Raw genomic sequence first — 25,185 nt, 5'->3', positions numbered from 1 at the left:
TACTTGGTGAAAGTCCAAATATGGAAAATTTTCATGTGGACCACAACCAATTCACTCCTTTTATCATCAGGGCTGAGGGGCTTGCTGATTGCCTGCACAGTGGCTCTTACAGTCAAAACTACAGCATATGGATTGGACAACCTTCTTGTGCTTGGAAATTAGTGGATCTGTACAGCTTTTCATGCTCATGCTAATTCCCTGAGCCATCAGACATCGCCCACACACCCGCACACACACTGCATAAGCATAAAAATATCACATAATTCAGCTCCACAGCCTACCTGGAGCTCCAACATCTCTATGCCAGACCTTCCCTTCTTCCCCTTTCCCTGGGTAGCACAACTGCAGCACATCTGCTGCATTTTGGCCCTTCTGCAGGTACCATGATGCTTCTTGGAAGGTCTCCATGGAAAGTTGCCAGCTACACAAGTTCCATAACAAACTCCTAATGTTCCTTAATATCCCAACTGCTTTCTCACCTCTTCTTTACTAGGTGGTGTGCCAGACTGTAATCAGATATTGTAGAAGTGTTATTGCTTTATCTATATGGCACATAAGCTTTCGAGATCTAACACAGAAACGTGGAAGAAATGTCAGCTAGCATTAAATCTAGTGAGAAAAAACCCCAGATGTCATCTTTTTCATAACTGGGAGAGAACAGATTAATATAAAATGCATAAAAACAGTATTTTAATGCTTAAGACCTACAAGTGATTGAAAAAACCAAATGCTTCCAAATTCAGGAGAAATTAAGTTTTCAGCTCTCAGTTATTTGGGATATCTAATACAGTATTTCTCAAAGTGGACTGGCAGGCAATCTGTAGGTGGGTTTATTAAACAATACCTGTATCTTATTTCATATTTAGCAAAAATAAAAAATGCTCCCAAAAACACTCAAAGCCCCCACTAGAGCCCCACATCTTTCTACTAAGAAAACTCTTCCAAATCCATTTTAAACAAGAGATGGTAGTGGTAGTTTTCAATCTGAACCTAAAAGTAAACCCAAAAATCCTAACATTTAACATTGGCACAAAATTGTCATAATATTGCTCTTATTTACACTGAAAACTACTTTTTTTTTTTTAAACTGGATTTGTATCATGGAAGTGTTAGAAACATACTCTTTCCCTCACCCACCCAACATTCTTCCTAATCAAATGGTATGAAAATAATTATTCATAAAATCCAACAGTCATAACACCAATCACATACAGGTCTATACGTCATTATGTCTGAAAGATACATTCATGTTTTATACAGCATGAAACATACAAAAACTTCTTTAAAAAACTCTTCAGGATGATACAGATCTTCATAACCCAAAGTAAAATATTAAGCAGTTTTGTTTTTTTTTTTTTGGCCATATAAAAATATTTTAAAGGCCATTTATACCACAACAGGTAGAAAAATTTAAATGACTGAATTATGGTGCAGAAAGGCTTCAGTGCTATTTTATTTCCCAAGCAGTTTTTGGTTACCTTTATCCTGGCTTTGGAGAAGCCAAAAGCCACTGAGTCGCTGATGGCCTATTAATTAAGAATAGGTATTTGTTCCAATTTTTTCCCCAGTGCAGCTAGTTAATAAACTACAAGTCAGTGCAGAGGAAAATTTTGAAGAGACCTATTATTCCTGCCTGTGTTTATAAGCAAAACAGTAATGACAGATGACAAATACATATCCCACACTTAATTGTGGTATAAATGGAACTTTTGAACTTGAACTGCTATGGCAATTTTACATAAGAAGATTTAAATATGTGACATACCAATGCTATATAATGCTGCTATAACCTCCATTTCTAATTTCCTCAGAATAACAGGGCAAAATGCTATTTTTGTTTAAAGCTTATCTAAGAAGAAAATTTCTTTCAATATAATGGATGAATTATTTTACTTTTTGGACATTAAGTACTGAGTTCAATATAACCTTCTGACTAGCCAGCAACTTAGCTAATAACCTCATCATATGGAAGTTAAAGAGTTATAAAAAAGAATTTTTATTTGTTGCAAATGGCTTAAAATACAACTGAGATTAAAGCTACCATATTACTCTTTTTCAGTTCAGTTCAGATCCAGAGATTCTTGTAAAATTTATTTTTCACTGAGGGAAAACATTGACATAAGCATCAAATCTAGAAATATAAGTAAGAGAGCCACAGCTCTACTAATATTATTTTGTTTCTAAAAATATTTAAAACTCTATCTTCCATTTGGCATTGTAGTTCTTGTTCATTACTAAGTCATAAGCCAGGATTTCATGTTGCCTGAATCCCTTTTCATTTAATAGTTCAGAGCTGATCTGTTTCAAATGTCCATAGAACACAGTATATTATACAATATAATTCTTCAAAAGTTAAAAATTATTTAGCGTAGAACTTTTAATTTTAATTCTATGCTATATATATAGCTTACAACAAAATTTAATGGATAAACATTTTCAGGAAACCAATACAATAAATTAAAACTTTTAAATAGAGGGCACAAAGTTATGCTGTCAGAGGGCAGTCAAATAAGTGACTGTTTTTTTTCTTACAGTATATTACACTGGGTACCTTGCTTCTGACTTGGTTTCTCCTATACTAGAAAAGTATTAGAAAATGGGGACCCTTGTGCATCTTTAGAATGAGCTCAGATACTGTATCATTCAGACATTTCTTATATATCTTCTACCTACTTACATAAGAAGCAACCCATACCAACTGGAACAATTTTGCACAAGCATAACAGAAGGTGACTGGGGTAATTATGAAATTAAAATTAAGTTCTGGGATAACTTCATTGTGTTCTCCTCCCTTCTCCCTTCTAAACAAATCAAAGAAAATAAAAGGCAGACCTGTACGAACATGGCTTGAAATCAACTATGAGGACTTAACAAGTTAGAAGGTAGTGGAATTAAATCACATCTGATTGTAAGTTCAACTTAATTATCAGTGCTATTAAAGAGTTATGTTTAATTGAGTAAAACAGCTATTCTCAATAAAAGGATAAACCAAGGTATCAGCTTCTAATGACCTACCAGCATTTCATAGTAAGATGCTAATAAGTTACTAGTTGGGAGGAATGAAGGAATGTGTGAGATTTGTCATATAATTACAACACAGCAGCATACAATGCTCATTCATTAAGTTGGCAGAGGTGCTTTTGCTACAGAGAGTAGCACACAGGTACTTGTATAAGGAAAGAGGGAATAGTATTTCCATGACCCCTTGTGGTAACACATTCCAAGCACCAAGGGCCATTTTAAAAATCTGAACCCATTAAGATAAATATGACAGGACAATATCACCCCCATGGAATCATGAGTGCCTTTCACTGGATGTATGCTGTAAGTATCAAGGCACTTAAGGGGTTAAGACAATGCATGCACTAGTTCCCATCAAATAATCTGAAGTCACACGAATCAGAATACACCAGTGCATGACACACGAGCTGTGTCAAAGAAATGCTGTTTATTTATATGTGGTTTTTTTAAAATTTTTATTGTTATTATTTTGTACAAGATGCTGGTAAGTGGGCATTATGCAGCTACTGCTGGGTTAACAGATGCCAGCTCTCCTCTAACAACCAGCTGGTCTCTAGTAAGGGTGTAGGACAAAGTGTGCTGCATCAGTAGGCAGTGTGTATCTATCTAGTACTGGCAATATTGCTAATGTTGTAAAAAACAAAACTGTGAGAGTCTGTACATAGTAAATAAACCTAGCACTGGAAAAAAGACCATGGCTTAGTGTATTTTAAAATTTGTTTTTCATTTTAAGAGAAATGGGTGTAAAACAGAGTGAAATAATTCCAAGCCTTGTTTGTAGCAATTCAACCAGAAGCGCAGTATATGGCACTACAACGAAATATCGTAGATTACCCTGAACACAATTAGTTTTTTCAGTTTATGGTTTGTTTGGAGCAAATCATGAAAATAAAGTCTTCAAACAGATGAAGGTTAGAAGAGCTTCAGAGACTGATTTTGTTTCAACGTAAAGTGCAACAGTGCTGAAGTTTTCCGAGTCCTTTGTCAATTCTTTGCTGTACTTCACTATCATTTCCTGCAAGCAGTATTATGGCACAAAGAATGTTGCCAGTTCATTATAGAGGACAGGATTCCTCAACTGATATCATAGGTTTTTTGCTCTTTACTTATGCAGTGATGCTTGTAAAGGTTTAATAAATCCTTCTTCATACACCTTCAAAATAGCTTCACATACAAATCGGTACTGACTCTGAAAAGGAAAGTAGATTCAGTAAATTGAAAAGAAATGTAATTGAAAAATGTCATTTGTAAACAGAAAGGCCTCTAAGATGTCCCCACCCCATTCTCTTGACAGGCCAAGAACTGTGCTTCAAAATTAATTTAGGAAACACAATACAAAAGGAACTTTAAGATGACAGCATTTTGTTTCTCAACAGAAGAATAGGATGAATGGCACTTTGAAATATATACCAAAAGTCATACCCAAAACCCCAGCATTATTATTACATCGTCACCTACTTAGTAATTTTCTGCTCTTTATTTTCTTGCTGAAATTTCACCAACCTGAGGTTTCCACACCTTTGTATTTAGAAGCCAGAGTTTCAAAGCACTTTTTCATACTTACATTAACTCAGGCATATTACTGGTACCTCTCTGTCAGAATCTGATTTAAAAGAAAACTGTTTCATGTTTTAAAAACCTAGACCTCTTGTTTCTTAACATTATATAATGTCTAACTGTTCAGTGCACCCAAGTCTACCATCTGCATACACAGAGGTGACTAAGAGTTTATTTTATACAATCAATAATTTAAAAACCCAACAGTAATCAAACTAGAATATAACGAAAACAAACAAATAAATGCAAAGTGCCACAAATCCCATTGCATCCTGCACAATGTGTCTGTGCTGGTTAGAACTCCAGCACACTGTCAGTGTTGTGAACAGCCCTCTCGATGCAGCAGTGGGCGATGTCAGATCCCAGAAGGGCACACTAACATACGCAGCACTAGTAGCAGCACTGTTTGCTCTCCTGTCCCGTGCATATGAACATTCATTTCTGCCCATTTGTGTCAAACCTGCGCCTGTCCCCAGCGCCCTCCTGCGGACAGCGAGCGAACGCAGCTCCAGGCTGCCAAGGGAGAGGAACGGGAGCGCCTCACGCTCATGGAACCCTGCAAAACCCTATTCCTTCTGGAGACCTTCTCCCTCTGATGCACCTCAACACCTGCTTTTCACTGAACCTTGACATTTTTTTGTTTTCTAAGAGACACTGCAACTCTTACCTTTACTAATAACACTTCCCCTCTATATATGGTAGAGAGACAACTATCCATCCTGGAGAACTCTCACAAAGAGCAAGAGCCATCCTTTGCTATTTTTCTTGTATAACCACCTTTCTTATCCTTCCTGTGCTACCTGAATACAACAACTTAGTAATGAAACATGAGTACTGGAACATGAATTCAGCAGCACTGAATGATGACCTAGAAATGGAAACACATACATACTTTTTGTCAGCCTATTAATACTCTCTGAAGAACAAAAAAGTTTTGTTCCAATTTTATAAGAGGAACAGCAGCAGGGACATGAAAATTACTTCAGCAAGTAACTACCTTCAAGTAATCGTGATTTGATACTGGATATAGTGCCTTTTCTCCTTCAAGATGCTTTCTCTAAATTCTGCATATTATGAATAAACTACGTAAATTACTCATGATTACTCTTAAAAAAAAAAAAAACCAAAAACAACCTGGAGCTATCCAAAGTTTGGAACAACTGAAAATCCAAGTTGTTTTTTTTTTTTTTTTTTTTTTTTTTTTTAATTTCTGAAAGAAAACACAACTCAACCTTTTTAGGTACTTTCTAAAAATGTAAACATAAACTGCTCTTAAGAGATAAGCAATACCTGACTGATACAATAACAAATTTCTAAATCCGTTCTAAAACTCTTACAAATCTGAAATATAATACATGAATTATCTCACAAAACCCAAACATTACAGGTGCCTGAAAAATACCTTAAGATTAAGGTATATCAAATGCCATGTAAGCCCCAAAAGAATCCTTTAGTAAGTTACTTTTCTTAGACTAAGTGTACTTGTGATGGCTTTGATTCATCTTGCATGAAATTTAATTACACTGATTTTTACAAATATTATTTCTCTGATAATTTCCCTTTAAGTCATTACAGGGCATAGCTAAAGCTTGTTTCCATTACAATTAAGGCAACATAAAATCACTAAATTTTATCAGTGACATTTTTTCTTGCATATCTTGGTTCTTTCTGTGTTTATCTTTTCTACTACTCCCATTCTTAACACCTGGAATTAGGTTCCTGCTTTCTTCTCTGAGTGATTTTTACACTGCTGAAAATTGACCCTTTTTGTCATTATTTGCCAGGTGTCCCTGATACAGCTGCTGCTTTTTTCCCAAGTTTTCTCTGTAGAAATTTAAATAATTGCTCCTTTCCAATAGCCTTAGGAATTTATTTTTGCCTGGAGCCAAGGCTACAGCTACACTGGGTAAAGGTGATCTCCACAATATGATCAACAACACGTACATTAAAAATCCATCCAATATGACTGGATCATATAAAATTGCTGTTCTGCAACACAGAACAGCAGGGATGATACTCACAGGTGTTTGGATCATCATGGCTCTTTGATCTCTCATGGTTCTTACAATATCTAGAGGATAAACAGGCTGATTGCACTCAATGAGACACATTGCTGTCTCCATCGTGATCAGAACCCCTGTCCGTCCAATCCCAGCACTGGAACAGCAACAAAAAAACAATGGAAAATTAAATCAAGTGTCTGGAGTACAGTTCATACTTAAAGACCTTCCTTCTCCTGGATTCTCAGGGTTGATCATTATGACTCCCATACTGCTGAAGCAGGGGATTGGACTGGTTGTGACTGTCTGGAAGCAGCCACTGTCCCACCTGAACAGAGCAAAACCCATCAGTACAGAACTGTCACTCCTTGGAAGAGGAACTGCCCCACCCAGCCATTCCCCTGAGTAGAACTTACAGAGATGTTTGTTAAGATTCCATTATAAACCACACTAACATCTAGAGGATAAAAAAATACATTACAAACTGGACGCATTGTGTCAGTTTGACCATTGCTGAAATGATGATTTCTGGAATGCTGGACCAATAAAATCATATTCATGTCCCTTAAGTGATACATAACCTTCCAATTGCTAAGTAAGGAAAAATACAATTACTAGAAAATTCTGTAGGGTGACAATAAAGATTGTTTTCTTCTTATTAAAAAGTACAATATAGATCTAGATAGTATAGATGGGAAAGGAATACCTAACAGCAATCCCCTTCAAGACAAGGAAGTGCCATAACATACACATCTCAAAATGGCAAAATTATCAAGAGAGCTTACAGACAAAATTTCATTTTCCTTAAAAATAAAACAAATCTAAAGATTCATGTGCCTTTTTAATATATACATATACTTTCCCAGAGGTAGCAAGCCTTAAAGACTGAATATTTACCCTTGAATTCAATGAACAGTTTCAAATTTTTCAATTAATGTTGAACTTTTGAAATAGAAAACAAATGTTGCCCCATATTGGAATACAGGGCCAAATACGTATTTTGAACTGCCAGCATTATCCCAACTCATACAATGAATTCAAGTACTTGGATTTAAACTGATTCATATAAACATTTCAAACTTTGAAAGTTACTTGTTCTGATTTTAAAGAGTTAGTTCAAATTAAGTCTGGCTAGACTACTGTTTAAATCTTTGTCCAGGAGGTGGCATTAAAGCTACTTTATATTTCAATGATGTCATAAGGATTTTAGGACAAGATGTAAATGTGCTGGTTATGTAAAATGACTCAGTAGCATTTAGTATTTCTAGAATTTATACATATAGAACTGAAATGCAGAATGCTTTATCAAATCCAAGCAGGAACAAATAGTATCTGTCAAAGAACCTAATGACTCATTTTACAATTTCAAAAGATTTAGAGGACAACAACAATAGCAAATGTGATAATTTCCCTATAACAAACATAAGGTAGGATAGGACTCTTCAGCATAGAAAAAGAGATCACTGACTGATGGAGTAGAACACTGTGACAGGGCATGAAAATCATGAAGGGCATGGACAGGATGGGTGGCTCCCCATCTCATCGAGAACAAGAATTAGAAACTGTTCAAAACTAGTAAGACCTTGTAAAGATAAAAATGACCACATGACACAACATCAGAACTGAGTGGTTTATGTAGCTCAATATAATAAAAACCTCTCCAATTCCTTAAGGTCTCTGTTGGCTTAAAATCTCTGTGGGTTTGGACCATTTTGTTTTTTTACATTACTTTTGTTGTACAAAGTATTTTTCTATTAGCTGCTTGGATCCCTCACACTAAAGCTGGTGGCTTAGTCCTGAAAACAAATTTTGTTGCACTAATGCCCTGTCCTATTATACTGAAGAGATGTTAAAAATAGAGTGTATGCACCATATGGAGGAACACCTGGGCTCCTTCTGCTTGACTCCCTGCTGGAATTTGGTTATACTTCCCAAGAGCCACCAAGTTGGGCCAATTAAGTAAATTATGTTCAGCTGTGATATTCCACCTCTTTTCTTCTTTGAAACATACATTTTTCATAAAGCTTCAATAACACATTGAAATTATCAGTTTGGAGCTGAACGGGTGCCTCCTTGAGATTAATGAAATTGTTCCTACTCTCCAGTGTTGCTGTTCCAGTATTTCTGCAGACTTGCACACTTTCTATCATAGACTGTTTATTTGGCTGCCATTTTCACCATTTTTTCACAACCGTATTAATCAAAAAGCATAGCAATAATGGAAGCTGAGAAGCTGTATCAGTTGGCATTCTGGTACTAGTTTCCCTAGTCAGTAAGATTCACCCTGACCTGCAGAAAAAAGAACTTGAGAGCAGAACTAATGAAATACAATTTCTAATACACAAGCTGTATTTTTCTTTCATCTCCTTCAATAAACGTCTAGTTTACCTGCAGTCCTTCAATTTATTTTATCCCTTACACTTCTCAGCTTCTCTCAGAAAAGAATGATACATGCCTGTCTCAAGAACACTGACTCTCTGGGGAGTATTCAGAATTGAGAATTCACAGAACTGTTCCCCAAGAACTGTGATAGTACATGTTCATTTCAAAACAACTGGCATTATTCTAGTTTGCTAATTAGGTATTTCAAAATTATTAAGATCTTGAAGTCCACTACAAGAATGGAGAATGCTATTAAAAAGTATTGCAGAAGAAAAAGAAAAATCGCATTTCATGTGTACGTAAAGATGCAAACAACAATTATTTTAATTCATGATAAAGGTAAATTGTTAAGAAAAATGTCTCATCCTGATGCATGTATCAAAATTCAATGTAGTGTAGAACTGCAGACTTGAGAGAAAATGTCTTTTAATTGATCTCTTAATAAACCGCCCACATTTTCCACTATGGATCACTTACACAGCTATTCTAGAGCTTTGTAGAATAGAAACCTATTCTTCATGGTTACCTAGTATCTTTTGTCATTTCCCTGAATTATTATGTAGATTGTTACCACAAGCATTTAACTGCAAACAAAACTAAACATCCCAGCAAAATGCCTGCACAGATCAACACATGTTGCTATTCAAAATTTTGCATATTGAAATGTGATTACCACGTTAAATATTTGTTTTATTTCAATATTGGGTTTTCCCCAAAGCAGATACTATTAAATATTTATTTCAAGAACAAAGCACAGAACAGCTATTTGATGATAAAATGTTCACTTTGATGATTTAATAAAATTGGGAAAAAAATTGATACCTGCAGTGAACAACAACAGGTTCTTCTCTGCCAGCTCTCTTCTTTCGCACAAGACACACAAAATCCAGGAAATCGCTGGAATCATCAGGAACCCCGTGATCAGGCCATGCTATGTACTGGATTTGAGTCAGCTGGCGGCTTTCCTCTTTCTAATCACAAAGATGAAATTTAATCAAGGGTAATTCAAGTCCCATTTAAAGAAGCGCCAAAAAGAATAACAAAAATAATCAACAGCACATTTATTGCAACTTGTACCAATAATCTAGGTGCCTTCAGGCAATTCGCAGTGCTTTTTTAGAGTTAACCATCAGTCATCCTGGATTTTATAATTACTTTCTTTTTTGTTTCTTAAAAGGAAAAAAGGAAATCCACAAATGCTTACATCTTCAATGGGTAAAAAAAACCATTACAGAGCACATAATAGCAAAGCAGTTCAAGGATACAGGATGTTCAAGGATGTTCAGCAATCTAACTGAACACTAGATGTACAAGACGGTGGTCATATTCTTAGCAAACCAAATTTAACTGAATGAGACAGTATTTTACCAGATCAAAAGACAGAAGTGGGGTAAGCAGGGGACGTCAGACATAAAAGCTTTCCTTCAGACCCTGTGTGAAAAGTAGCAGTGTTTTGGCTTGATCTGCACCTCCTACACCTACAAGGCACAATGACTTTGTTTTCCACTCCCTCCCGGCCCTTGCTTTGGTATCACAAATATAATCAATCAGCCTCTGGTTAGGGGAGGAGACAGCCCGGGCAACCAGAGTCGAATTTCAAAAGAAGAGGAGCTACTGCACTTGAAATAGCCTTTAGGCACTGAAGCATTTACAGAGATTGCACTGCTCGGCTGATAGCAGATGAGCAATTGTCTCAACAGGACACAGGGCAGGAATTTTAACTGCAAATTGACTAAAAGGCAGCTCTATAAACTGGCTTCTCAACAGGTAACTTAAATAGCAAGAAATAAGTACGTGAACTAAATTCCAGATACTAATTTCCAAACCTTTCTGAAACTGAATTGCTGGCTGGGGAGGCTCTGAAAACTACACATGCCCTGAAAATCATGCAATGCATGTTCATAAAGGTCCTTGTTTACATGTAGTCATCACTCCAGATTCATCTTTCTCTCAGCAGGATTTATCATCCATCTTCTTGCACATACTGTTCAAGACAGAATTATTAAGAACTGTTTGCCTCTACAAAGACTTGCAGTTGAGATGATGAAACACCTCTAAATGTCTCGTGTTCTGAAAACATCACGGGAATAACTTGTTTTATTACTCTTTTTCTTTGGCCAGGTTATGAAAGGCACCAGTAAAAACTTTTAGGATAAATAATATATCCTTCCTGTGATCCAATTAATGCAGTTAAAAATTAATCTCTGTGATATTTTCGCCTGTGAAAGGTTTTTTGTTATTCTATGGACAGAATTTCTCCTAGGTAAGTATATGACAAGGAGTAGTTTTCTAGAGGGTTCTAGGAATAAACAGCTCCATTTACATGGATATGCCACCAAGTTGAAAAGAAAATCTAGGTATTAGGTAGTATCCAAGGATTCTGCCAATTAATAAATGAAAATATATGAAGATTTTACCTCCAGATTGGTCAATGTCATTTCTCGAAAGACATAAGCAGGATTTCCTTCTTCTGAATGACAGGTAATCTGAAAATTCCCATATGATGAGCTTCCTGATGGCTCTGGCCAGTACTGATGGCATTTAACCTAAGGTCAACACATTTTTAAAGATGCCTGTGTTTAAATTCACAGTATTATTTTCATTTTCCCTTGTTTTTATACCTTTGTTTGTTACAGATTATTTTGATCATCTTGTAATCACTGTTTATTTACTTACCAAATAGACTTCTTTACCTAATTACTGTTTATAAGATATCACAGAGATTTCCTGTTTCTCTTTCCAAGAGGACACATGCACCAGCTCTTAGAGTTAGTTTCTGAAGATGGACGCCTTTAACTTCCATTACAATTTCTTAAAGATTTTATCTATAAATATTCAATCTTAACACTTGAGTGACAAAGATGCTGCTTTATAAACATTTGTAACCTCCAAAATCCTAATCTGATCTTCTCAAAGTACGTTTATATGGGAAAAGAACAAACAAAAAAAAAGGGAAATACGCAACAAAAAGGTTGCTAAGCTAGTGCAGAAAATAGGGGGATGAAGATGGTGGAGTTCAAAGACTCCCAATCAAGTCCTTAAATGTGAATGAAAACTTCAAACACTACTATTTCCTGATATATGGTTTAAATGCCTAATTACAGAGGTCATTTCAGCTCAAGTGTACTTTTGCATTTCCAACCCACCTGGCGAATCTTTAAGAGCAGCCAGATTTGCAGACTTCCTGCTCCACTGAGACATCCCGGCATGCAGTGGGATAGTGATGTCAGAAGCCTCATGAGCAGCTTTAGAGCAGGGAGTCTGCCTATGGGTATAAGACAGATAAGTCCTTTTACTTCATTATTAAGCAGCTCTCCAAAGAACTCCACAAATATAATTATTGAAGGGGTGGGGGAACCTCAGAGAACTGCTATTGCAAGTCTGTTCTTACAGATCTGCAAAGAAAACTCAAAGTAAAAGGGCACTTGTACTGAAATTCCCTCTCATCGTGTTTTCTTGGGAGCAGGCAGCATCATGCAAACATTGAGTCACTGAAAAATGGTTTTAAACCCCTGCAACTTCTCTTCAGTTATTTAAATTCTATTTACAGTCTTGACCTCACAGCAAATATATGGTTATTAAAAAGTCAGAATATATACAGACAGCTGAACTACAGTCCAAGTTGATCAGAATAGCCACAACCCACTATAAATCCATCTTCAAAAGAAATCCTGATATGGAGGACTTCCAGTACACTATTATTCCAGTCATTTCTGCCCACACGCTTAACCAGCCAGTGCTACTGTGAATGCTCCAGACTAAACCAAATAACTCTGGAATTACACTGTGCCTATGACAACACTTGATTGTTTTGCCTCTTTCCAAAGGATAAAATTGCATAAAACCCAAAGCTACTAAGGAGGAACTACAACTTAAACCAAAACCAAACAAGCCACAAAATACACCTGAGGCCTTTTACAACACTATACACAATTATTTTTACTAATCTTAACTCTAATTACTCTATTACCAGTATTCTATTTTAACACATTTTTATATAAATCAAACAGCAGTGATTACTTCACATGATTTAACAAGTTTTTATAGCCACAGAATAACATTTTATGGAAAATTTTAGACTTCAAGTTTTAAGAAAGTCTCTGGCAAGACAGCCATCCAGGCATGGGATATTAACCCTACAAAGCTGTGTTAGGCTGCCTTAAAAATTAATTTCATTACACATCAAAGAAGCACTCTATGAAAACTGATGCAACTTCTTGGAGTTCCCTCACTTGAAGTTTAAAGAAAAAAAATTCTATGAGAAGGTAAACTCTAGATGCTTTTTACTTTACAATAAAGAGTCAAACAAAGTGTACTTATAGGATTTTAGGAAATTCATGAAGAATTAAGTGCATTTCAATACTGAACAAAGTTTAAATATTAGCTACATTAACAACACCAGAAATTTTAAAATCTAGCACTCATCATTGCAAAAAAACTAGGAATGCACTGCTCTTACGAAAAACACTTAGAGAATTATAGAACAGCTCTGGTTGGAAGGAGCCTTTAAAGGCCATCCAGTCCAACCCCCTGCAATGAGGAGGGACATCTCCAACTAGACTGAGCCCTGTCCAACATGACCTTCAATGTTTCCAGAGATGGACACTGACCACCTCTCTGGGCAACTTGTGCCAGTATTTCACCACTCACACTGTAAAAATTTCTTCCTTATATCCACTCTGTCTACACTCTTCTAGTTTAAAACCACTCTCTCCTATCCCCTTGTCATATTATATGCAATCGTAATATATTCCTAATCTTTTAAAGGCTAATCACTAACAGTTTTTTAAAAGATTATGGAAGTGGTATTTAAGGAAATGTTTTACTTACTCTGCCCCGTTCTACTTGAGTTGTTAACATTACAACCATAGAAGAGCCTTGCTCCCAAGTCATCTGCCAAAAATCAGGACACGTGTTCGGTAATGGACCTTGACAAGCAATGTACTGGTTTATTATTGTGGAAGAAGGGATTTCCATCTAAGAGAAGACAATGTCATTATTTCAATTCCTACAGCAAACAGAAGTCAGGCATCAGACATTGACAGTTTAGTAACTAATTTTTAAAAAAGTATCCATGACATTAATTCGATTTCTTAAAGGCTAGTAAATATGAATTACTATAAGGATTCAAATACACTACATATGAACTGACAGTCATGTAGTTGCCATAATGAAGATTAATGGCTGAAAAAAGAAATGGCAAAGCAGTTGGCAAATAATTCAGGTGCAAATACTACCGTGGGTTTTTGACACTAGCTTTTAAAACACAGATCTCAATTTAATATCTGAGGTTTTTTTCATTAAAGTAAGCAGCTGTAATTTTGCTGTTATTAGCAATGAAAAAAACAAGATGCAAAAGAAACTAATGCCATATTAAACTTTACTGTTGTTGAACACAACTGTCAGAAGAGCAATCAGAAAATAAGAATTAATTGCTCTGGAGAGGGCTGGCTTCAGTTTGCATTTTTTCACATTAAATGCGGGGCTAGACTTGAACATACATGAAGAGACGTGCCACAAAACATTTGGAAGCAAATATATCTACACAAAATTTTAAATCACCTGACTAGAGGTTTAGTAGCCATTCTAGCCTGAACTAAATTTATAAAAAATATAGACTTTTTAAATTAACTTTTTCATTGAAAAACTGTAGAATAACAATGTCAGAAGCACTTCTGAAAAATATTACTCACATTTATATAATTTGCATTGATGTAATCTTCATTACTTTTTAAAATAACCCGCGTAGCATCATCTGAAAAAATTTTAGAAAGATGTTATTTATTTACTAACCACAGTAAAATACTTTTAGAGCACCTATACAGACAGCAATACTTACAAGGCGAAATGTCTCTGTATCTATTTTTGGAAATGTTTTGAGGTAATCTGGCACAAGACATTGTCATTCCAGGCTTTTTTCTATACAATTGCTAAAAGACAAAGCTGATGGTCAGAACATAATAGTTGCAATAGACTCATTACTATATTATTTGCCTAAATAGAATGTGTTCTAAAAAGAGGTGCTTTTTAGACCATGAACTACAAAGCAACAGTAGCTTCAACAAATATGAAAACACTTTCAAAAATAAAGCACTATAAATTTAGTTACGCTCTGGGATCATTGAAAATGACCAAGATGTAGCCAAAATTTGTTTAAAGACAAAATGAACATCAAATTTCAAACTTCCATTAGAACACTGATCAAGAGAAAAAAGTGGTATTGTATAGTATAATACTATACAATGATATTGCATATTTGGGGCAAGCAGATTATGTTGTGTATAGCCATCTACCTACATTGCACTTGTTTCAGTTTTTCCCCAGATGTCCTTTTTTATTCCAATAAACGAAGAGCAAATCCTGGTTACCTTGCACTTCTCCTGCACAAAACTGCCTTTGAGAGGTTCTTGCCCTTTCATGCCTTAGGCATGCATTGCCACAACCCTTGTGCTATAAAAATATCAGTGAAACAATCCAGATTCAAAAAAAGCAGCTTAAAAAACTTCTACACATCGAACCTGCTACAGAGAATGAAAAATTTCAGCAGAATTTTAAATAACTTAGAAAAAAATCTGCTCTTTCAAAATATAAAAGGAAATTTTACCTAACTCTTTAAATAATAGTAGATATTTTATAAATATATATTGCAAAATATAATGCTAGGTCTCCATTTGATGAGGAATTCACAGAATTTGCACAGCTCTGTTTTACAAACCTACTGTTTCCTGCTTTAAGCCACTTGATTTCATGCATTTAAGATGGATATTACCAAGGCAAAAAGTCAGTGGTGAAGAAAGATCACGGCCACCAGCAGCTTAATGCCCCACAGAAAATGCACTACTTCTCTTAAATATGTCAGTAAAAATCAACTATTTATATAATACACAGTTACATGAACCTTTAACATTAAGGCAGTATTTTCCGCTGGTTATTTTACCTTCCCTCATTGAGAGTGCCCATAGAATGTCAATAGCTCAGTGTCATTCACTTTCTACAGCAACTTAGGTATGGAATGAAGGCCTAAGTACAGAACACATACTTTGGTAGACATTCTTCAGCCTTCACCTTTATGCAAGTATTTTATTAGCATGTCCCTGGCAACCACAAAAAGTGTAAGTAGCCAATAAAGTTATTTATAAAACTAAAACCTAGGATTAGGTATTCTTAAATTTGCATGTTCAGTACAGGATTGATTTTTTCCTTAGTTATTTTTTTCTTTTGAGAGTATAAGACAATTGTTTTGCTAAAGGATGCTGACTGTACTGAAATCTGCTCTGTTTAAAATAATTGCCATCCCCAAAGACTTGGAACTCGCCCCCGGCTCCAGGCGATATGGTACTTACATCAAACTGAGCCAAGACAGTTCCAGTGATAAGCCCCTCTGCTAACTGAATCATGGATTCCCTCAGAGCATTATCATCTTGATGGACACCATCAACTGGAGATTTCTCAGGGATGTACTGAAAATCAGGCTCACTTTCCAGCTTCTCTTCCACAACATCATAGACAGCTAGAACAAGCAAAGGTATGAATTCTCTGACTGAAGATGCTGTTTGACTAAAGTTAGCTCTAAGTAATTTATTTAAAATAGCAAAACCACCACATTTCTCCTGGAGAAAAATCCATGTTTATTAGCACATTGATTTTGGTCCCCATCAGCAAGGACAGGTAGCCTTTACTGATCATGATAATCCATGATAAAACTATTTTTTCCTTCGGTGTAACAGTAATTTTAAGTGAAAATGCTTCACTGACAGCTAAAAGTTAGATTAAAACCCATGTTATACCCTGCCTTGTCTGATATAATTCTCTAATCTCAGATTCTCACATCATGCCTCTGATACCATTACAGCTGCATTTACATTTTACTTACAATTCACTTATAACTCATTCTAGGCTTCAGTAATTAGGGCAAGATGTGCAGACCACCTGAGAAAATTGCATTTAATGCATGGCATCATAAAGCTATCAATGCTCTTTGTGTGCCTTGCCTATAAGCTCAGAAATAATGTGCATCCTCTGCTACACATAACAGACATACACTGTTCCAAAAGCCTGTGCTTAAATTATATCACATCACTACAAAGAAGGAAATGGGCAACTCCTCACTTCTACAACTCAAATGTTTTTGTTCAGAATACAGATAATCAACACGTAAGGGGAAAGATAGTTTTAGAAAATTTTCAAACAAAGCTCATAATTTTCTCTGAAAAAGTAAGCACACAAAAGCTGCAAGAGCATTTACACACAGAATGACAGCACATGTACATGGGGAGTGCAAATTAGTGAATAAAGGGAACATTTTTATGAGGTGGATGAGGCACTCTGCAAAAGTAATTTCAATTATTCCAATTAAGCATCAGTATTTTTCATTTTGCTTTTTCCTCTCCAACTATCCTCTAGGAGATGCAGCAGAATTAAATCCAGTGCCCATCTGCTGGCTATGATCCAACAGTACATTTTGTGAATATACTGCATAAGCTTTTATTTAGACTGCATTTCTACTAAGACTTCTCAAGTAAAAATGTTATCAGTGGCTTTGGATGGTTTAAAAAACGTATGGAAGGGTTTTGTATATACTGACCTCCAAAGTCACATGCAAACACTGAATAATATTTGGTTAGGACTTTTTTGTTTGTGTTTAGTTTAAATTTTCCTTAAGGGTTTAACAATAACCCTATGCAATACATTCAATAACCATACCACTTTCTGGACATTTTTATCAATGAAGAGTGAGAACAGAATTTAAATTAGCTCTCTGTTAGAAACATTTGATGTCTGACTTTTTTATTAGATTTCAACACTTACTTATACACAGCTCCTTAGATTATGGGATCAATATGCTGTGTTGTCGCAATTGCTTTCCAGGGAGTTATTTCTTACAGGTTAAACAGTCCATCCCAGGACATGAAATGGAGTTTAGAAAATGAGAGCAGGATGTGGATTTTTATTTTTAATTATGAGGTACAAGCCACTCACCATTGGGTCGAACTAGGAGCACAAGTTCCCCTGAGTGTCTCTCACAGCTAGCTTTAATAAACATTACAACTTGGTCGTGGGTATGCTCTGCTATGTCCCTGCCGTTAATCAGTACAACCTGGTCCCCTTCATTCAAACGAGGGACACACAGATCAGCCTGCAAGGTTGGGGGAAAAAACAAAACCGTCTGTAACACAAGCCATTACCAATTTCTTACCTTGAAATAACAACTTAAAGTCTATACTTGGGCTCTCAAATCCTAACAGCCCTGTTGCTATGGCTGCTGCACTGTATTCAAATGAGGAATCCAAGTGTTCCACAATACACAGGCAGTGCCATGGCCACTTGCAGCTGGGAGGTGACTGGCACTGTAACACGTCTTGGAGCAGCTTTACTCGACCCCTCAGCTGATGCAGCAAGCTCCTCTCTTTGAATCACCCTTTGTACAGGCAATTAAAAAGCGGGATGTTTTTATCTTTGAAGGGTGGGGAGAAACATGGCAAAACTGTGTACCAATCAATTTCACAGGCTTAAATACTTCAGGTCTGAAATACTGCAGTGGTAATGGCAAAAAGCAATGCACAACTCTCAGTAATCCCAAAGAATCAGGTGATAAAAGTTGTTATTATAATCACGGTCTAAACATCATTGCAGAAAAGAAAGTGCACAAGCCATCACCAGATATCTTTCTTCTCCCTACAGAGTGAATGTTTAAAGCCGAAATTATTCACATTATTGAATATTTCAGGGACAATAATTAACAAGATACAAGAACAGTATTTCAATATTTTCAAAGAATTAACAGAAAAAGAGAAGCAAATAAATGTTAACTTCACTCTAATATGTAACATGTATTGACAAAGCTGACTCCAGGCAGCTGAATACCAGGTCAGTATTTCTGGCAATAAATTGACAAATATTGTGCCTAGTTTGAAGACACTCTTACTAAACATCAGTAACAACACGCAGTCAGACCTGATGAATGATTCATAATGTCTGCTTTTCATCTACATATTGGCTTTACTCAGTTACATCTGCCACTAAAATAAGACATTTGCTATTTTAGTTATTTTTAACACACTTTCAATATGTAATTTATGTGAAATTACTGAATGTCTATATCTAAAAAAAGCAATAAAGTAAAAGTATTTTTAGGATGGTACAGCTCAAGTACCAGTGCATACTGAGCATCTTTAACACCCTGTATTTTTCAGAAATTAAACTTTGTTTCAGTAGGGAAAAAAATACTTTTGAGGATTGAAGAACTTTTAAAAATATGTTATACAGCCACGTAAAATTCTTACTGCATGTTATCTGCTTTGTTCTGATAATGTTATAGCAAAAGCTAATTTTCATGGGTAGGTAGGAAATAATTTATCATTTTCAGTACATCCTTCAAGATGGACAGATACTGTTACCAAGTCTGCTTTTTTGATAACTTACAGGTGTTCCTGGAGCTACCCTGGACACTATTACTGGCATCTTCTGGTCATATCCACCCTTTAAAAACAAATTAAATTAGTAAGAAATCCCAAATGTCAGAAAATAACCTTAATATAAATGTAAAAGGAATAGATATATTGTTACCTTTACATTGAAGCCAAACCTTCCATTTTCATCTGGTTTCATTCTGATCATAACAAGATTGTCATGGGGGACACCACCATTGGGCTAATAGACAAAAGTTATAATATATCAGTATAGATTTTGTTCACAGTTAGATTTTGAGGATATTGTATCTAGTAATTCTGCAGTTTCCTTATCAAACACTTGCTCTTGGACACTTGAGAAAATATAAAGCAAGAAATCAAATCTTGGATTTGCAAAAAAGGGAAAAACTACACACTTAAGAGTCTTGGACATAACTAAGTTAAAGGACTATTCTGTCAAAGCAAGCTCAAATTAAGAAAGAATATTAAAAAAATTGACTTCAAAACTCCAATAAAAACAGCTTACTAAATGAAAATTTCTTTAATTTTAATTAAGACCACAGTGAAGAGCTGCAATAAGAATGTAATACAATGAAAAGGAAGATAATTGAAGGCATCCTTTTGTTTCTATTAACAGCAATACGCCAGCAGTAAGCAAGGAAATCTTGGTTCCCTATCCCTTACTTCATTTCCCATCTACTGGAGTATGAGGTGTGACATATGCTCTGCACTGATTCAACTCTGCAAATTTAGCTGCTTTCTTCTTGGTTTTATTTGGATGATAACAACACTGTTAAAGGAAATGCCAGTAAACTGAGGAATACTAGCTACCTTTTTAATCTGAAAAATACCAACTTAATGCCACTGAAGTGATTTTTAACTGGTTCCCCTATCTATATTTATTTCACAGACTGAATATTCACTAGTATTTCTACAGTTCCTACAGTAAGTATGCAAAGTAATACATAAAATGTGTTTCAAGGAAGTTTTCAATGTTACCAGTTACAGCAAAGCAGAAGACTCATACTCAGGAAAATAAAAAACAAACTTAGAAAAGCAAATATTTTTATATGTAAGAAAGTTTGGAACCTGGAGTTTCACTAGGTTAAAGAAGACTGCACAACTTGGCTCATTATAAGTTAACTCAGTTGCAGGTGTCTTCTGTTCTTGGTCAAAACCAAACAAAATTTGCCAAATGCATTCACAGTAATGAAGAAGTGAAAAATTTGGGAAAGTAATGGCACAAGAAATGGTAGCGAAAAGGAAGGGTACTAGGCAGCCTAATTAAATGCCAATCATTTCAGCCTATGCTCACTGGCATGGGAGATCAGACAGAATGAACATCAAACAAGTGCTCACCTGTTACATTTGGCAGCTTTTGTGCCACTGCATCCCCCCAACAAAGGAAATGCTAATTTCCTGCTTTAAGATGTTATTCTGAGCAGAAGTGTATAACGTGAAATGTGAAGAGAGTACTGTATGCCATCATTAATGTGTTGGACTGAAGGGACTTTGACCACACCTGTTTTCAAGTACTTCTGACATTCTCAGACTGGATACTTAGGGACTGCAGATGGAGTAAAAAGTTGTAAGTCCCATATGTGTCCTACCTACTACCTTTCTACACAGACTCTCCATACATGCAACAGACAATGGAAATTCAATAGCTTTATGAAGTCAAAATGGTGAAGGATTTTGTTTAGAATACTTGAGATGGAGCAGCAGAAGACTTTAGCAGTGCAGGAATGTAAATTCTGGTCAGAAAAGCAATTTTGAAATAAAACAACATTCCAAAAAATTCAGTCATGCTATGTTCCTTCTTCTGCAATCCTCAAAATAAAAAGTCATCAGCAGACAAAATTCCATGTTCAATTACAACAGTGAGCTGCCTTCAGCAAGGCTGCATAAATGTGTCCCACTGGAGCACAGCAAACAATCACACTGACAATGGACAGAACAAAAACAATCTCCTTCACACAGCTGTGTTGGTATTGCAGAACTGAAAGGAGTTAAAAAAACAACTGAAAGTTATTTTTGTCAATTTGGTAAAGATAACTGAATACAGGGAAGAAAAACTTGATGACTAAAGTAGTGTTATCTTTCAAAACAGAACAGTACTTTAATGTGACTCAGGTAAGCACTGGCTGATGACAAAGCTGTTACAAATTCTATTTCATTATTTAATTAAAAAGAATTTAAAACATTACCAAAGCATGCAAAACTTTCACTTTTGCATCTTTTACTAAAACCCCAGCTATGAAATTAACAGGGGTTTTATGGGAATCTTAACTTTGTTATAAGGCCAGGGAGAACACCCTAGGTTTACAGTTTAGGAGGCAAAAGAAATAAACTAAGGCATTTCTAAATATCAGTTTGGGGAGGTGACTCAATTTTGAATGCCTGAGGTTGACAGAACTGTTTACACAGTATTTGCTAAATATGGATGTTTTCCCGTCCTGCAACACATTTCTTGTCCCACTTACTGTCCACATCAGTATAAAATCGAGAACTACTGGAAAACAAAAAAATCACAAAAACGATCAAGGATATCTCTCCTCAGTCAGACAATCAACTATCTTACTCATCTCATGCACACTTGTGGAATAAGAACTTCTGCTCATATTTTTATATTTGCTGTCACAGGCCTCTTGACAGTCTCTCCCCTGGAAGTTCTGATGAGAAATGCAACCATAGACTCAAGAAACTTCTCCTGATAAAACCACTCAAGAAGCTGGTAGGCATTTCCAGGTTTAGTATTTTAGCTAAAGCTAGATTAAACACCTGCACTGTCTTCTTCAAAACTAATGGCAAATGACTTCTCAAAGAGGAGGTTGGGTGGAAACTTATGTATGCGCTGAAAAGCTAATGCTCAGAATGTTTTCATAACCATCCCAACGTAGTGATTTGTTGTGAACTGACAAAGCACTACTCCAGCAGCTAGAGTTAAACCAGCAGGATTCAGTGAAGGGACAGTATGGGTAACAGAAATGCTGCAAGGTAATGCCCAAACACAGCAGCTCTGAAATGCTTCAGAATCAAGCTCATGTAAAATAGGACCATGATTCTGATAAAAAGTAGAATGGTTCAACTGGATCAATAAACTTACGGTGGATTTTTCAGGTGATGCAGGAACATCAAATGTTTCATTAATGTGGTTATCCAGTTCTTGCTGTGAGTGTGAATGATGAATTTGGTTCCAACTGTTCTTTTTAAATTGTTTGGGTGGTAATGCTGGAGGCTGCCCATCTATAGGAGTCTCTTGAGATCTAAACACCAAAAGAGAAGCATGAAGTGGAACAATTATGAGATACTGACAGTTCTTTCAGGGTTGCAAATAAACTGAAAATGTTAGAAGAAACCCACGAGTTTGAGAAATGAATATCTGTATGTATTTTTAGAACCTCAAAAATGTAGTGTAGAGTATGTTGGCAGCCTATGTTTGCATTTGTTGCAGCATTTTTCTTGATAAGTAACTCCATACAGAACCAGCAAGTTCATATTCTACCTATGGCCTTTTTAAAAAATGGTTTTAGAATGCTTAATTCACTGCTTCTGATCTGCAAGCACTCCATTCTAGATTAATAAAAATGTTCTCTGTGTTTTTGTATAATATGGAGAAATTCCTTTTGTTAGTTCTCTTGGAATAAAAGCTTAACTGTATAATTTGTATTACATAAATATATGAATCATCTTTCATTATATGGATTTATATTTAAGAATTAAGAAGAACATTTGGAAAGGCTCAAAAGGGCAGCGAGCTCACAGTTCCCATTAACTTGGTTTGAATGCCAGTTTCTAAATACCAGCAGGATATGTCGTCCTCCACAGGCACACCCCATTAAAAGGTGCTATTAAGTCATTTAACGATTTCCGACAACAGCCCACTGATGCCAGATCCATAAACCATCAAGAATGAACTTACAGGTTACAGCTAAATCTAAAGAGAAGGCTGCCACCAAAAATAGGAGTGTCTGTTCTTTCACCCCCATCCCTGGCTGCTTCCTTGAAGAAGTGGTGCTCCTCCCTTAGCTAAGGCAGCTTACACCAGGCAGCCAAAAATACTTTTTGGAGAAGACTGGGTCCTATGGTTTATCTCAGGGCTGGCCACCATGCAAGGAGGGAAGGACACTCCCAGAGGCAAAAGCAGGACACTGATCCTTTCATTATCAGCAAGCTGTAGTGGTAACTCATCACAGAACTCCCTCCAAAACGCACAGGTGGCCACGTGAGCAGCTCTACCGCATTCAGTTCTGCCCCGTGAACTGTTAGCAGACTCTCAGTAGGACACTGCACAAGGATTCAGGTTGCTGCAAATCTGAAAACCTAAGGCATACATCAAACTCCATGCCATATAATTTATCTCTATGCAATTTAAGAAAGGCAGTTCCCAGATACATGTTTAAAAATAATAAAAAAAGTTGAGCTAAACTGAGTATACTGATTTTTTAAAAAAAAAATGAACCTCTGTCAAAAAGTATGAAAACTGGGAAATAGAACACTTCACTTTCAAATGCCAAACATTTTCTGTTTAAGTTAAAAAAAAAATTAGTCAGTATTCTTAGAAAACAAAACTGGCAACATCTTTGTCAGTGTATGAAAGAGAACAGCACATTCGAAAAGATCCCAACATTATTTTTCTCTATTTTTCTGCTTTATTTCAACTTTCAGAAAATATTTTTTCATGAAGTGTTAAAAGAAAAAAAAAGTACTAATTATTCAGTCTGACGTCTGAAGAACCTCATGTTCAAAACACAGTTGGGAAGAAAAATACTATTTCTTAACACTTTTCAGTGTAAGTAACAGAAAAAAGAACACATTTCATTTTTCAAGATAAGCAGCTTTTTAAAATTCATTTTTGTGGAGAGAAAAATATGATGATTGTCAACATTGGCAAAACAAATCTGTAAGACAGCTATAAACTATTTAGACATTGACTTAAAAAGGTCACCCAGAGATTTTTAGCTGCCTATGCATTCATTCATTCAAGTCTAGCCACCACAGATTACTCTGTCTTTTAAGTTATGTATTTTCCTGAAAACAATTACTCCTGAGAGTTTTAAGCCAAAGAAAAAAAGGAAGAAAAAACATGAATAGAAAGACAAAAGAAGTTATTCTGATAAAAGTAGAAGATGGGTCTTATGTTTGATTAGATGTCTGTACATACATGTCAACAAACATAAATCAATTCCTACTGAACACACAAACTTATAGAAAGATTTGAAAAGTTACTTAAATGAGCATTTTACAGGCAGCAATGCAAGTACTGTAATATATTAGCATAATGAATTGTGAGAACTAACAATCAAGCCTTAGGCATAAACTTCACTGCTTTATATTTGCCCAGTCAGCTTTGAATTTCCTTATGAATGCTCAGACAATGGTAGTGAAAGTAGCCTATTTTGCAGGCAAAGCAGCTCTCTGTTACTGAATTCAGCAATTTACATAATAATAAAATAACCCTGGCACCGGCAAGCTTTGGGTATTTTGTTACAGATATCCGGTCTGATCTTTTTGATATATTTAGAAAAAGTCCCATGCAAAACCCCATAAATTTATTAAACTAAACACTTATCACGTGCTTTTGGAATTTGAGGTAACAATTACCTCAGGGAACTACAAACACTATCTCTCAATTTAGTGTTGAATAGGACATGCAGATGGAGTAAAGATGTGCAATTAAAGGTTAGCTATAATATTCTTCTGAACTACATGGAAACTGTTAATTTCTTTTGCTATGTTGATTCCAAATTCAAAAAGATCACTAAATCTATTGCCAGTCAGGTTAGCCCCTCTTACTCACACATATAAATTTGATC

The 25,185-nt window shown here is 35.7% G+C and overlaps 1 protein-coding gene across 1 annotated transcript in view; it reads right to left on the bottom strand.

Annotated features, from left to right (window-relative positions):
- Positions 1-4,092: 4,092 nt before the first annotated feature.
- PTPN4 (protein tyrosine phosphatase non-receptor type 4) overlaps positions 4,093-25,185 on the bottom strand; it is a 105,086-nt gene continuing 83,993 nt past the window's right edge. The window contains exons 17-28 of the mRNA XM_062497999.1: positions 22,476-22,635; positions 19,527-19,610; positions 19,383-19,439; positions 17,940-18,096; positions 16,304-16,470; positions 14,800-14,890; positions 14,654-14,715; positions 13,791-13,937; positions 11,378-11,506; positions 9,783-9,931; positions 6,600-6,735; positions 4,093-4,210 (exon numbers count right to left, since the gene is read on the bottom strand). Of these exons, the coding sequence (XP_062353983.1) occupies positions 4,124-4,210; positions 6,600-6,735; positions 9,783-9,931; positions 11,378-11,506; positions 13,791-13,937; positions 14,654-14,715; positions 14,800-14,890; positions 16,304-16,470; positions 17,940-18,096; positions 19,383-19,439; positions 19,527-19,610; positions 22,476-22,635 (1,426 nt within the window). The 3' untranslated portion in view covers positions 4,093-4,123. The remainder of the gene's footprint in view (positions 4,211-6,599; positions 6,736-9,782; positions 9,932-11,377; positions 11,507-13,790; positions 13,938-14,653; positions 14,716-14,799; positions 14,891-16,303; positions 16,471-17,939; positions 18,097-19,382; positions 19,440-19,526; positions 19,611-22,475; positions 22,636-25,185) is intronic.

The sequence above is a fragment of the Cinclus cinclus genome, chromosome 9 (assembly GCF_963662255.1).
Source record: "Cinclus cinclus chromosome 9, bCinCin1.1, whole genome shotgun sequence".
Lineage (NCBI taxonomy): Eukaryota > Metazoa > Chordata > Aves > Passeriformes > Cinclidae > Cinclus > Cinclus cinclus.
The sequence above is the reverse complement of the archived record's forward strand: the minus strand, read 5'-3'. Positions and strand labels throughout refer to the sequence as shown.